Here is a 14,877-nt window from a genome sequence, read left to right as displayed (position 1 = left end):
TGGTCTGATGAAACAAAGATTGAACTCTTTGGCCTGAATGGCGAGTGTCATTTCTGGAGGAAACCAGGCACCGCTCATCACCTGGCCAATACGTCCCTACAGTGAAGCATGGTGGGGGCAGCATCATGCTGTGGGGATGTTTTTCAGCGGCAAGAACTGGGAGACGAGTCAGGATCGAGGGAAAGATGAATGCATCAATGTACAGAGACATCCTTGATGTAAACCTGCTCCAGAGATCTCAGGACTTCAGACTGGGGCGAAGGTTCATCTTCCAACAGGACAACAACCTTATATTAACCCTAACCGTAAAGCGGCACTAGTCAATCATTTTATACTAACAATGGATCATATGATTTCATGTTATGTGAAAACTGTCTCACGTAGCAACAAACCAACAGAGAATTATCACCCAGCTCTGCAGCTCCCGTCAGAGAGTTTCAGCATCTTTCAGTGTTTCATTGTTTTGGTTTTACGGCCCTTAACTTTACTGACTTGGTTCAGTCCAATCGCTCTCATCAGCCACTTTTCCAGCTGCAGCAGGCAGCTGTTGTCAGCAAAAAAGCTCATGATGAACCCAGGCTACCTGTCCAGCACCAAACAGCAGCCAAAGTTAGCAACAATCTGGTGAAGATGGTGGAGCATTTAGCTGCTAAAGAGCCAGATATTTCCCTCAGGAGTTGGTGGAAATCCTGTTACATTAACAGACAACTAATATGCAACAGCTAATACATAATTTTAGGAAACATAATGGTGACCAGATTACTTTTTTTATTAATGTTAATTAATGTATCTGGCAAATCGCACAAATGTTGGTACTGAACATTTTAGTAAAATATTAATTGAAACGTATTTAATTTATTTTCCGCCAATATATCCAATGTTGCAATATGATTTCTGCTTGTAGTGACTACCGCATTATTCAACTTTTTTTGTGTGTTTTTAGGCATTTAGTTAAGGTTAGGGAAAGATCATCGTCTTGGTTTAATACAGAAAAAGTCTGCAAATCAATTAATGCTGCTTTAAGTAAAAATTTTGTCTCAAACCTTAAATTTGATGGTTTACAGGTGAAGACCACCTGCCTCCAAGTGGGAGGTGAGTCCCATATTTTGACTGTAGGAACAGATTTTTGTCCCCACAACGTGAATAATACAAGTGCATAGAAATACATTCAAAATCACTCTAACCCTTCATTCTCATTGGTTATCGGACCAACAAACCGACACTACTACTTTTATCTATGTTACAATTTGGTTTTCCGACAATGAGCTGCTAGTGTGGCTGCAGACTCATAATCTTGTTCTTTTTCTTTTAGTTGTATGTGTTTCTCTCTGATATTTTAAATTTTTTAAATATTCTGAATTTGCTTCCTTATTTCTTAATTAAGTTCACTAATACTAACATTTGCGTTAAATAAGTAAACTTATCTTGTTGGCACAAAAACATGTCAACAGCTGACTGACCTCAGCTACAAATCAAATACACACAATATGTTCAGCTATTAATTTGCTTTCACTTTTCATTTTACTTTATTTCCAAAACATACTGAAGCCTCTGATGTTTATGCCACAGAAAGACAGGTAACTACTCATGCTCACATTTGCACCTGTGGGAAAGTCACGGGCTCCATTCCATCTGACCTGAAACTATTTGGACTAAACATGCAAACTCCAGTGATAACTTGTCAGCGGGGGGGACTTTCAAACAAACAAACAGCACTTTTGCTCTTTTGTTATTAGTGTTTTGAGTTGGCCCTGGTCCTGGAGCACTCCATTTAGTCTTGTTTAGAAAAGTTAATGGTTTCCATCTTGTTGTCAAAAGCTCAGCATGGAGCCAATTCTGAGAAGGTCACTGTTTTCATGACTAGTTTGATCTTGGCTGTCTGGTGGAGTGGCAGTAATGGCCGTCATTTATTCTACGGATGTATTCAATAATTGTAACTACTGCAATTTATGCCAATTCACATATGTTTTCTTTAATAGATCTACTTTTGAGTTTCCATTTTCTAGAGGTGTGTACGTGGTTGTGTGCGTGTGTTTGTGTGTGTGTGTGTGTGTGTGTGTGTGTTTTGATTGGCACTGAAAAGTAATTAAGCTCCCACAGACTGATATGCCTCTTTGAAAAGCTTTCCCGTGCCAAGACGCAGTGTTGAGTGTTTGTTACCACGATAAAATTCCCGATGAAACCCTGTGACTTCATACAGAGAAATGCAATTAAGTCTTGCTGCTGGTTTGGATGATGGAGGAAACACTCTGTTGCTTTGCAGCTTTGCTCATCAATGCACCCTATTGTCAAGAGGTTACATAACCTGTAGCACATGCACAAAGCCCCGCTAAGCATCTCACTGCTCATCTTTAAAGAGCTTTTTCAGGAAAAGTCTGACACAGTATCTATAACCAGGACTTTAATCTTGTGTTTGGTCTGCTGAAATTGAAATGACATTCTCTTAGTCAAGTTCGGTTTCTCGATTGTGTTTGTTTTTCCTGTGTGTGTGTGTGCGTGTGTGTGCATGTGACGTCCTCATTCATGGATGATTTGTGGATGTTAACCCTGGGAAATAGGCCTACTCTGGAGGTCTGCACACCACGTAAGAGGAAGCCCCCAGAAAGCCTGATAAACAGGCCTGTTAATTGATCAAATTTGCTAAAAAGCATTTCAGTCTTGATGAGCTGCTAAAGACAGTGATCACGTTTTATCAGCTTTATTTAAACCTGCAGCCAGTGTTGTGCATGAATGATGAAAGAGCGCCGTTCATTGAATGTGCTCATGTTTTCGGTGAACAGTGAACTGAACGTATCCGTTTGCAACTAATGAACGTGAAGGTGAGCATCGTTCACTCCAGCAAGAGTGAACGACACTCATGCACTGTGTTTTACGGCACCCGGCATGCCAGTGTTTTGGGTCACAGATTTTTTAAATGGCACATCAATCTGAAGCATCCGGCCAGTTTGGGAAATGTGTGCGAGTGAATGGTGATCACAAGAAATCATTCAACAGTAAGACCGCAAGCCAACAGCTGCAAAGTTCCTCCGCCCAAGTCAAACTCAGAGCATTTTGTAAAGGAAAAAACTGAAGATTAACATGAACTAGTACATTTTCTGGTACTGTGAATTTAGTTCAGTGTTCAAAATTGTGAACTATGAATGTGAATTAGTTCATTTTAATCTGTTAACTAAACTTTGAGCTAGTGAAGTGTGAACTTGCACAACACTGCCTGCAGTAACTATATATAATAAACTTTAAAAAACAATTCAATTAAATGAATCATTTCTTATTAATTTCTTATTTTCTTTGGTATTTTTGTCATATACAGATATGCAATGATGATTGCCAGGTAATATGTATGTTGATGTTGTCCAATATCAAGTCTCTATTTGATCATGTGACGAGACGATATGATATACAGTAACTAGTTTAATTGTTATTCATGGTTCTGATAGTTTTCTCTTTGACCTCTCTACTTTCCCAATACAATAGCCTAAGTAACTCAACTGTAAAATCCAACACATTGTTGATTAAATATATATACGCCTAATGGTGTGTGTGTGTGTGTGCTTCATAACTAGTAACTAGCGTGCACTGGGGCCCATCGTAACTACCTTACGCCACTGCACCCACTCCATCGAGTTGACTGATTCTTTTGTAATGATATCAGGCTAATATGCTCCTATTTTGATCAACCCATCTGTCTACACAGGCTGCGTAACAGCTCATGTTTTACTTGTACTATACACGCGTAAACACAACCCAAAGCGTATTTTTCTGCTTCAAGTCTATTTTCTTCTACAGTGATTGTGTATCGGGTGCTGAATGCTGCCAAAATGCGAGTGACCTACAACTCACTACTGTGCCTGAACGCATCCTGTGTAGACACAGATGGAGCACTGAAGCTGCTGATGCTGCTCTGCTAACGTGCTACTCACACTACGCCTTTAAGTCCAATATTCACTCTCCTTTTTGTTCTGTTTTGGTTTCTACCAACTCCTGAGGGAAACATCTGGCTCTTTAGCTGCTAAATGCTCCACTGTGTTCACCAGCTAGTTGCTAACTTTGCCTGCCGGCTGTTTGGTGCTGGCCAGGGAGCGTACTGTTGGTTTATTTTTAAGCTGAAAAACAACGCTATGAAAGCGGTAAGAGTGAATCAAAGTGAAGTTGAGAGCCGTAAAACCAAAAACAATGAGCTGATAGAAGCTTTAAAGCTCTGTAGCGCTGAGGACTGACACCTTTCACATTACACAGCCATTTAATCTGTTGTTATAAAAATATAGATATGGCAGCTTTAAGTAAACTACATCATCAAGAGTACAGTTATCACTATTCAGAGATCTGTTTTGTAGTCACCCTTTTTTCTCCACTCACATAAACACACTCTTTAAATTTCTAATTGCTGCCGCAATGGAGTACAAGGAGCTCTTTAAACAGTGAGAGCGCGGACAAATTAATTGGTCTCCCATTAACATGCATGAAGCTGTTAAATCACTCCGACTGAGCATTAAGAAATGAAATGAAGCGGATTCTGCTCTGTGAGGTAATTTTATTTCTTTCTATTTATGCAGATGTTGGATCACCAGAGAATTACACTGTGGAGTGAATAGAAATATAAGAATATTTGAGCATTTTGAACCATGAAATATTTACAATCAGAAAAGAGTGGTGTGCAAGATTTCTTACTTTTGAACAGTTTATTATTCTCAGTTAAAATGGATCTGATCAAATACTGCAGTATCATTGTTTTTTATTAATTTCACAAGATGACAGAGACACATGTCACAAGGGACAGTGAAGAGTGTTAGAAAAATAAAGATTTTAGGGCTGCTTCATTAGAACACAAAAGAGAGAAAAAACACTACAAGGATAAATTCACAGCTCAACTTTCCGTTAATATCCATAAGCTAAAAACGAACAGTGGTCAAATAAATATTTAAAATGCTGGACAATTCATGAACTTGGAGTGAAAAGAGCATCACAGATTAGACTCCAAGCTGGTAAAAGTATGTACTTTTTTTTTTTTTAAATCCCCAAATTCATGAAAAAGAAACACATCAAAGGTACGAAGAAGCGTTCAAAACATCAGACAAAACATTATGAATATGTTAGCATACTGTAATTGTTGACATTGTTACAGGTAGGGACAGAACAACCACAGCGTACAAAATATTACAAATACTATAGAAACATGGAGCGCAAACAGCTCACAATCACACACACACAAACACACACACACACACACTGAACCAGCATAATTACAGAGGCGTTAATGCGATCATAGCTTTCAGCTGGCTTCATTTAAAAAGCACATTACAGGGGAAACAGCAGGTGTTCCTGTTTCTGTGAGTTCAGTAGTTGAGTCAGACTGAATACAAACACTCTTAAAGTGGATCTGCTGCATTTAGAAAAGGTAACTGCATAAAATACAACAATATGATGTGATGCTGCTACACTTTCACAGAGTAGATCCTTTACACTTTAGACATACAGAGTGTTCAAGCTAAAAAAAATCCTGAGGGGAACATGAATGTGTGTGCCAAATTTCTTTAATCCATCCGATAGTTGTTGAGATATTAGACCAAAGATAGACCAAAGTGATGGAAACCGACATTGCCAATTATACACACTAGAACATTAATGATGCTGAATACGAGCGCCCTGGAACTAACACACCGTAATGGAATACAGCCATTACTGACTACCTGTGTTTGACAAGAGAAAGAAAGGTTGACAAAATCTTTCTGTGGTTCCTCTAATTTGTAGTGCAAGTGCACAAAGAATTTGTCTGCATAATACAAACACATTAACATGTAACACAGATAATATTTGCATGTAACTTGTAAGTAGTGATGACAGTCAGTTTTCATGTCAGTAGTGTGCAAAATGATGCACAGTTGTATCTGTTTGCATGGATAACACTGAATAAAACACAGAAATTACCATTTGAACTTTTGTGCCCTAAGTAGGGTTGTTATAACAACAAAAGGACTAGCTTTGCTATTCAGCTACTACTTATTACTCATGAAGAGTATATGATCTACGGATTCAACAGGATGCAGGCTGTTAAGCTAGCTCACTGGGAGCTGGATATTAAACTTTGCTGCTCAATCTCCTAGAGATGCACCCAATCCATATAGAAACTCTTATTGATAAGCTCATTCATTTACAAAATCAGCAACATGGACTCTGATTAATTTCCGAGATTCTTCAGTGAAACAGTACAGGACCAGACTTTTTGGTTAATGGCGTTCACAGTTTAACCACGCCTTTAAAGGTGGGGAATGCGATTCTGGAGAAATCCAATACCATGACAAATACCATGATATAGAGAGAACAACAACACAGCAAGTAATGTAACTAACGTTAGCTCGGTTGTGGGTTAGCAAACTGTCCCTACAGTTTTTGCTGCGAAGCGAACAACCAGAGAGGACGAGAAGGTTTCCCAGAGCCAGCACAGCAGCTCCAGACAGCGATACTCACAACTCTCCTGCTGCTATAGCTAACATCACAACAACAACATATCTTGGCAAACTAGAAATTAAGCTGAATGTCCGTGGGCAAGTTATTTAACGTTACCTGACACACACATCATGGCTGGAATAGTGTTGTGTGGCTTGGTCCGAGCCACTTTGTTTGTTTGCCATTTGCAGAGCCAGGGGTGTGTATCAACACACCCCTTTTTGACAGCTAGCGGACCGTGAGGAGATATTTACTGAATTTGACAAAAATTGTGTATTGGATTAGAATCGCATACCCCACCTTTAAGTCATTGATCCCCTGTCCCTGTGTAAATAGTGATAGACAGAGTTCATATAGAGACAGACAGGGAGTCTTTGGCAGGTTTATTGTCCAAGAGGGTAGGGGCATTCTTTGACGTGGACCCCCAGCAGGAGTACACCAGCCTGCCGTGGACACGGTTGCTGCTGGTGTTCATCACTTTGCCTTTGCTCTTGCTCTTGCTGTGAGTTCTGTCTGGAGACAAACCAAACTTCTTTTGGATGCAGCCTCTTTCCTGGAGCTGAATGTGGATGGGATATGGGGCTTGGTGGCCCCTGCTGATGTGGATGCCCACTCGATTTCCTCCCAGCTTTGGGCAGAAAGAGAGGAGCAAGCAGCGAAGCTCCTGCTGAAAAGTCTTGTTAAAGTAGAAGTAGATTAACGGGTTGTAGATGTGGGAGCTTTTGGCGAAGAGGGCAGGGAAAACAAAGCCCTCAGGAGCCAGGTACCAGTTCTCTTTGTGGAAAATGAAGAGGAATGACACGACAGCGTACGGGGCCCAGGCAATCACAAAGCCCAGGCTGATGCAGAAAAACATCTGAAAGAGGAAGTAATAGATTGCAGAAGATGACTACACTTCAGCGCTGTAAAAAACAGGAACGTTCATGATGTTCACTGGTAACAGAGGGGTGTTGTCACATAAAGCATGTTTCTTAGGTGACTGTCTTCTTTAGAAAAACAAAAGCAATGTGGGCAAGCGGCCTAAACAAAATCTATATTTACATTTTCCTGGTAACTAATCTCTTGTAGTCATGTGAACAATGACTGTCCTCTCAGTAAAATGACAGCAGCTGTCACATGTTCAAATTACTTTAAATAAGTATATTTTCAGTAGCAAAGCAAGAAATGCTGTGTCGTTTCATAGCTCTGAATGACGTCTTAAGCAGAAGCTTCGGGTGTACAAAGGTGTCTGGCTTCGTCACAGCAGCCTGGGGTTAATATTCAGTCTCGTAGTAACCTCCACTTTATTTTGACTATAACCTCAAACTGCTGCTACAGTACCCCTGATCCAGGCCCCTCCAAAACCTTCCTCTTATCTTTGCTTTTACCAAGTGAAGTACTGGATAACGTTAACTCTTCATGCCTCTAAATCTTATTCAAATACAAAAGAAACACAAAACAAATTCACTCTCTGGCTGACCTTTCTTAACCAGTAGACACATGCAACTGGTGACAATTGGTAAAAAAGTAGACATTGCTTTGTTTTTTGAGTCGTAAAGCCAAAAAAGTTGGGACCTGCTGCCTTAACCAAGGGGCTTGGCCAGAATTGCACTAGAGATATATTGACCGATATAAGATATAAAGATATTTTTGAGGCAGTTTGTCTCCATTACAAAGTTTGTACACCAGAGATCACTGACAATCTTATTTATCAACTGTAAAATGTCCTGCTCAGTACATATCTTGTTCACAATTCTTTAAATAATGAATCTAAAGGATTCCTATCAAAAATATCAATTATCGATATATTGTTATTGGTACCAGCCTCAAGGCCTTGGTCTCTTCTTCCTAACTATATCTTTGTTTGCTAGAGGATATAGTCTGCAGGAATTTACCTTCAACCTCAAGCATTTGTAAGTATAAAGGATAACCTCAATTGCTAATCCTTTAAAGACAAGTGTGGAGTTCAGAAGAGTTGGGGTGACATGTCTCCTCAGCACATGAGTCGAGGGATTATTTTGCCATGAACATCAGAGAGGTTTGGCTACGACAAAGAGCACAGGCAAGCCCTTCGTGTTTAGCTAAACTTACAGAGACTGAAAACGTGTTTGTTTTGAATTGTTCTATATTAAATTGTCATGCTGGAAGAATGACAGGTTACCACCATGTATCTGTCTGATAAACAAGCTACTTGTCATCCACGTGAGCTTTGTTTAGAAACTTCAGTGTACAACAAGACAAAGTTCCTCTCCCCGGAAAGCTCGGACAAAAGAAAGCAAACTGTGGATTTGATAGCACCCTTATACAGATGGACATATGAATGAGAGACAAAGGAAAAATCAGCACCAATGTGTGACAGAAAAACAATGGCAGATGCTTCCATACAGGTCACGATGGGTCACTGAATGGTTTGATGAATATAAAAATAATGTGAATCATATGCTACGGCCTTCACAGTCACGACATCTCAACTCAGCTGAACATAAATGGGTATATACAGTATAAAGCAGTATTAACCCTTTGACTTTGAGTTTTCACTCCCTTTATTTACAAGCTTTTGGTGTAGTCACCACATGTCTTGCTATATATTATCTCAGAAATGCCATATATTTGCATGTGAGTGGTACTATACATGTTCTAGGACAGCTTTTATGACATTCTGCTGCTATTTGAAATTATTTAGATTTTTTTGCATGTATGTCCACAGGTTTTCAACACACCAGAAATATCTGTATATGAAGGGATAGTGAAGAGTTGCAGTGTCCCCAGAATGCTTTTAATACTGCAGAAAATGTCTAAACAGGATGAGTATGGGGCAAGATCTGAAGTTATAAGGTGTTTTTTTTCTCCTATGATTTCTAAGCAGATTTATAGATATTTATTCGCAATGTGCATTGGTACTGCTGTCATTGGAAAGAGTGTGTTGCACTGATTCCAGGAGTGTGTGTATGAGGTGTGTATGTTCGGATTTGACTAAATCATGAGCCCAAGAAGAAGGTGTGCAACAACTGAGACCTGAAAGCCTTGCATTTTGAGTTGAGATCTGCTCATCAAGACTTGAGACTTGATTTTGACTTGCCCTCAAGGTTTTGAAAACTGTTGAAAAATGCACTGACACCGGAGCTGTTCAAAGTCCAAGTCAAGTCACAAGTCGTGTCAAAGCAAGTCTCCAACCAAGTCTCGAGGCATTTAGGGAAAGTCCAACACCACGTCAACTCACAAGTCTTTTTTACCAGGAGTTTACCAGGTAAAAACCTGAGACTTTAATGTTTTTGCTTTCAAGTCTCAAACAAATCAAGTGATTAGGAAGTCAATCTCAAGTAAGTCAAGTTTTAGAGCAGTAAACTTCAAGTCAAGTCTCAAGTCCATATGTATGCAGCTTAACATAAAGATTTCAGGAAGTCATCGCTCCTGGCCAAGAAGTTTATCATTTTTAAACTTTTTTGTTTCCTCACCATGGAGAGTCGTTTTTCAGTGTATCGCAGGTTGTTGCGGATGCCTCTCTCAGACAGCGAGTAGGAGAAGCGGGACACCTTGCAGAGGATCCGACACTGGGACACCACAATGAGGAGGACAGGAACCAGTGTGAAGCAGGCGAAGGAGCAGATGACGTAGAAGGCATCCTTGGCTGAGGTGTGATAACCCCTCCAGGCGATGGTGCAGGAGAGCCCATAAGGCTCAGGGACGTACTCGCCCCAGCCGAACAGAGGGAAGCTAGACCACACTGCAGCCACGAGCCAGATGGCAAAGCACGCTATCCGGATGTTGGCTCCTTCTAGCCACACACCTGTAAAGAGGAACAAAACCTGTTAGTTATCTAACAGTGTTAGTGCAGAGTTACATATTATAGTATTATAGTATACTCACACAGTCCATGTCACAGCTGCCTTATTGCTTAAAGGAATAGTTCAACATTTTGGCATGTTATTCACTTTCTTGCCGAGAGATAGATGAAAAGATTGATAACACTTTCATGTCCGTACAGGAAATACGAAGCTACAACCAGTAGCCAGTTAGCTTAGCTTAACACCAAAACTGAAAACAGGGGGAAACAGCTAACCTGGCTCTGTCCAAAGGTAAAAAATCCACGTACCAACTCGTTTGTTAAATCCATACAAAAAACAGAGTGTATATATAACAATTCGCTGTTATACGGGGGTTCTGTACAGATTTAACAAACGATATAATGTGTAGATTAGTGCGCTTTAGAGGTGCTGGTATGGTATGAAGATTTTGTTACCTTTGGACAGATCCAGGCTACCTGTTTTCCCCCCCATTTCCAGTCTTTATGCTAAGCTAAGCTAACATATTATATTTACTTTATAGACATGAGAGTGGTATCGATCTTCTCATCTAATTCTCAGCAAAAAGGAGAATATGCTTATTTTTTACATAAAAGACCCTGTATTGAGCACAAGAGGCTTTAGATAAGGATTATTGTTGTAGTACTACAACAGAGAAAAAGCCTTTTATTTGTCCTGTCGTTTCATCCTTTAAGCCTTTTGTCAATATCTCTTCAAGCACCATCCAAGTCTTTGAACCGTCTCCAATCAATCAACAACAACTGCCCTCACCGTAAACCAAGCTGTAGCAGGTCTTCAGGTAGCGGATGATGCTGATGGCGGTGATGGTGAACATGCCGCACAGGCCGAAGATGTAGCAGCCGAGGCCGTAGTAAACACACGTGATTTTTTCTCCCAGCCACGCGTGGTGGAAGGAGGACAGGATGGAGAGCGGGTAGAAGCAGATGCAGCAGAGGAAGTCGACCACGGCCAGGTTGACGCACAGTAGCTCCGAGCCCAGCAACTTCTTCCTCCTCCGGTAATAAATCACCAGAACCAGCCCATTGCCCAGAACAGAGAGCAGAACTAGACAGCGGGACAGAAGACAAGAGGAATAATAATTTTTGTTTTAAAATTAAAGCTGCAATAATTTATTTTTTGGCTACTTGAAGGCAGCGCAACAGGCTGTAAACACCAAATCAACCTATTATCACCTTATAAAGTTGATGCTGTATAAGATTGTTTGGTTATATGGTGGCTCAGGCAGCATGCTGTTTGTTGTTTGGTCTAGTTGCTGGTTCAGGAAGTATGCTGACTAGCTTAGCATGCTGACTAGCTTAGCATGCTGGCTAGCTTAGCTTGCTAGTTAGTTTAACAGGTTGTTTTGTTCTTTTGAACCATGGATGTTTAAAGAGAACTGGATACAGCGTCTGAGGCGGAGCTCCATTCATTCCTATGAAAGCTGCTCATGATAAACCAAAACAAGGTTGACTGCTGGTTGGAAACAAGCAACAAGAAATATGGCATTAATGTTTGTCTTGTATTAATTTGAGGAAGGTTACAGCCTTCTTATCGCTCCACACAGATCTGTTTTTGTCTGCTGTTGTTTTTTGTTTCTTCAGTGGATGTTTAAGTCACATGCTTCATGTACGTCATGATTCATTCGCTAAGTCTGTTTCCATTGCACTTTGTCGCATTTTTCTTTTATCGACACACCAACTTTACGTTTAAAAAACAGGTGGATGGAAACGCACTTAGTAACAAACTGATTAAATAGGGTAAAATAAGAAAAATAAGAGAGAAAAAGAGAAATTAAGATTGATCTGTATTTCTTTTTTGATATGATCAAACGTTGATAAAAGATGAATGATGGAAAAAAGATAAAAAGGCATCTTGAAAATATAACCTCAGATGGCAGAAGATTTGGCAATAATGCACGAGCATCTATGTTCATATACCTTAGCAATAAAAAATCATATTGGCTGTTAAAGACTTTGTGAAGAGGTCAGACAAGAGAAAAGAGACAGCAGGCACAATCACTGTGAAACTGGAAAATTAACATCTTGTCAGGTATATCACAGGAATACAGACAGTAATCAGTAAACAGACACTCACACCTTCCTTCCACTGAAGTCTAATTGCTCCTGTGCAAGTGTAATTAGCCTAATGACTAATAAGTGCACACTGATCAATGGCAAACCTTCATCAACCTTTGGTTGCTGGTTGTTGAACTGGATGTCTTACAAACCAACTGATTTTCAATTAAATTTGATTTTAAAAAGCTAAGCCATGTGCCAAGAGGACATTGTCTGCTATTTTCTCCTGAACAACTAGCCTACTTGTCTAGTTATGTGTGTTTTGATGCACATCACAATCCAAGTGCAGATTAAAAATCATGCTTCAAACATTTTCTCTTATTAAAATAACACATTTAGAGGATCATGCAGTGGAGGTATGAGCTCTCTGCTGTATGAGCCTTACTTTTCTGAAAATAAGTGGTAAAAACTGTCAGTGGGCTCTTTGGTTCCGTTTGTTTCCTGTATTTCAGTAAACTAGCACAATTCCTATATTGTTTACTAGAAGAATAATTCGGATCATATGAAGATATCCCTTAAAAATATATTTTGAAACAAGTAAAAAGTGTAAAAGAGTATTTGTATTCAGTTTTAGCAGTTTATTTTTTTTTTTTTTCTGTTCGGCTTTATGTGGCCACTCGCTTGTCAAGGACAGTCTTTAAAATGTTTTCAGGTGAGACAAATGTAGCCTACAGAGAGCAGATAAGAGGCACGTACCGACGGAGAGGATGGCCAGTCCCACACAGATGTCAGCAGCAGGGCTCAGCTTGGAGGTGAACGCAGAGGAGGTCCGGTTGTCAGCAGAGCAGTTCGGGGGCATTTCTGATGTTGTTGCGGGTAAAATCCGGACAAAGCGCGATGTGTGCACGGACAGGAGGCTGACTTTTATGTTATGCAGGCAGGGGGTGTCACCATGGTAACTCGAAGCACGAGTTTACCTGCTTACCTGAAAGCTTTGAGGCGCGTGTGCGATCGGATCCAGAAGGGTTAACTGAACTCTGGAGGAAAGGTGTTGCTCCTCCGGTAGGTATGGAGGTATGCCTCCTCAGCACAAATTTTCCATTTTCTTTCCAGTCTTATATATATATGATTCTTAAAGATATGCACAAAGATGAGTATCATCTTTGTGAAAGTAAATATGTTTTCAGTTTTCCACGGTCATGAATATTCCCAACCACCACCTCCTCCGCCTACTCTTTACACAAATAGTACGAATAAAATAAAATACAACAAAATGCAATAAAATAAAATAAATACTCATACAGCAACTCAAATACATGGTATGGAGCCCAGGTAGGGAAAGGATGTGAACAAATTGTTCCATAAAATTAGAACTTATTACTTAAAATTATTCTAAATTGTGTCTCCTTCAGTAAGCTGTGACCTCATATTGATTATTTGAACGTGCACCGTCACTGTTGAGCCCTCAAATGACCCCTGACCCTGTGTCAAGAGCACGCAAGAAAATCCTACAGAGAATTTCACAATTGGCCTTTTTCACAGAAGACATTTTGACATTTCGCAAAGCACAGGTGTACATAATAAAATGAATGACGGCTGAATTCCATGTAGCTGCTTCAGTTTCAGGGTCCTGGGATTGTGCACGCTGGCTCACTGTCATGACCTACTGGGACACTTCATCGTTAATGGTTTTAGTAACACCTGAGCTTTTCCTACTGTGACAAGTCAAAATGTCTGCTGTGAAAACAATCTATTATTTGTTTCCTGAAGTTTTAAATGCATTTGTTAAACGAAGCAACCAAAAATCGGTTTAATGTATGAACTTCACTTTTTTTATCGTGCCGAAATGAATTCGATCCATAGATCTTTTTCACAGCAGACATATTGACTTGTCATAGCAGGAAAAGCACAGGTGGAGCAAAAAACATTAACGGTTGCTCAGTTCCAGCTATTACTGCAATGCAATGCAGCAACTAATGTTAAGGAGTTACACCCATGATTGACAAGATAATGTCTGCTGTGAAAAAGGTCTATTTAAAGTTAGTTTTACTTGCCACCGGTCATGTGTTGGGTGTAATGATAGAGTTATTTCATACAGTCTAAAACTGCATCATATGCCTGTTAAAGTGTGCATGTGACAATCCATTAAAATGGCACCTACAAAGCAAATAATCAGTGAGCACCAGTGCTCCACTTCTTAGAAACAGTGGGCTGTAATGATTTTGTCATTAATGTTTTACAAATCTTGCTACAGTAGAATTTGTCTGTTTGGTTTTAATAACAGCTCTTTGCTGCTGTTTCTGAAGCGCACTGTGTGCAGGCACTTTCTTGATGTTATGCTGTGGACTTAAAGCAAACACAATCCACAGAAGCAGCAAATGTTCTCTGTTCCATTAAAGGCTAAAAGAAAGAGAAAGAACAACAAACTTGACCAAAGGAGACTGAACTAATCTAATTAACACACACATAAGACTTTCAGTTTCCTTCATAATAAACCTGATTATCACTGCTATTATTAATGTAGCCTGAAGCCAACTTATCTGGGTAAATTGTTCTTTTGAAGTTGATATTAGATAGAAATAAACAACATATTAAAACTGCTTCAGTGGTTGTTACTCTATTTATACTTTTTGTTG

The 14,877-nt window shown here is 39.8% G+C and overlaps 1 protein-coding gene across 2 annotated transcripts; it reads right to left on the bottom strand.

Moving 5' to 3' along the window:
- Positions 1-4,556: 4,556 nt before the first annotated feature.
- On the bottom strand, positions 4,557-13,529 carry opn8c (opsin 8, group member c). 2 transcript variants are annotated; one of them, XM_044170020.1, is made up of 5 exons: positions 13,227-13,529; positions 12,998-13,102; positions 10,998-11,291; positions 9,879-10,210; positions 4,557-7,300 (listed from the first exon to the last, which is right to left on the bottom strand). In XM_044170020.1, exons 2-5 carry the CDS (start codon positions 13,098-13,100, stop codon positions 6,794-6,796), a joined length of 1,236 nt encoding a protein of 411 aa, XP_044025955.1. In that variant the 5' UTR covers positions 13,101-13,102; positions 13,227-13,529; the 3' UTR covers positions 4,557-6,793. The 2 variants fall into 2 exon arrangements, with proteins under 2 accessions (XP_044025955.1, XP_044025954.1); XM_044170019.1 differs by having other exon boundaries at positions 12,998-13,529.
- Positions 13,530-14,877: the final 1,348 nt, after the last annotated feature.

This window comes from Siniperca chuatsi, linkage group LG16 (assembly GCF_020085105.1).
Source record: "Siniperca chuatsi isolate FFG_IHB_CAS linkage group LG16, ASM2008510v1, whole genome shotgun sequence".
NCBI lineage: Eukaryota > Metazoa > Chordata > Actinopteri > Centrarchiformes > Sinipercidae > Siniperca > Siniperca chuatsi.
This window is presented reverse-complemented; position numbering and strand designations above follow the sequence as displayed.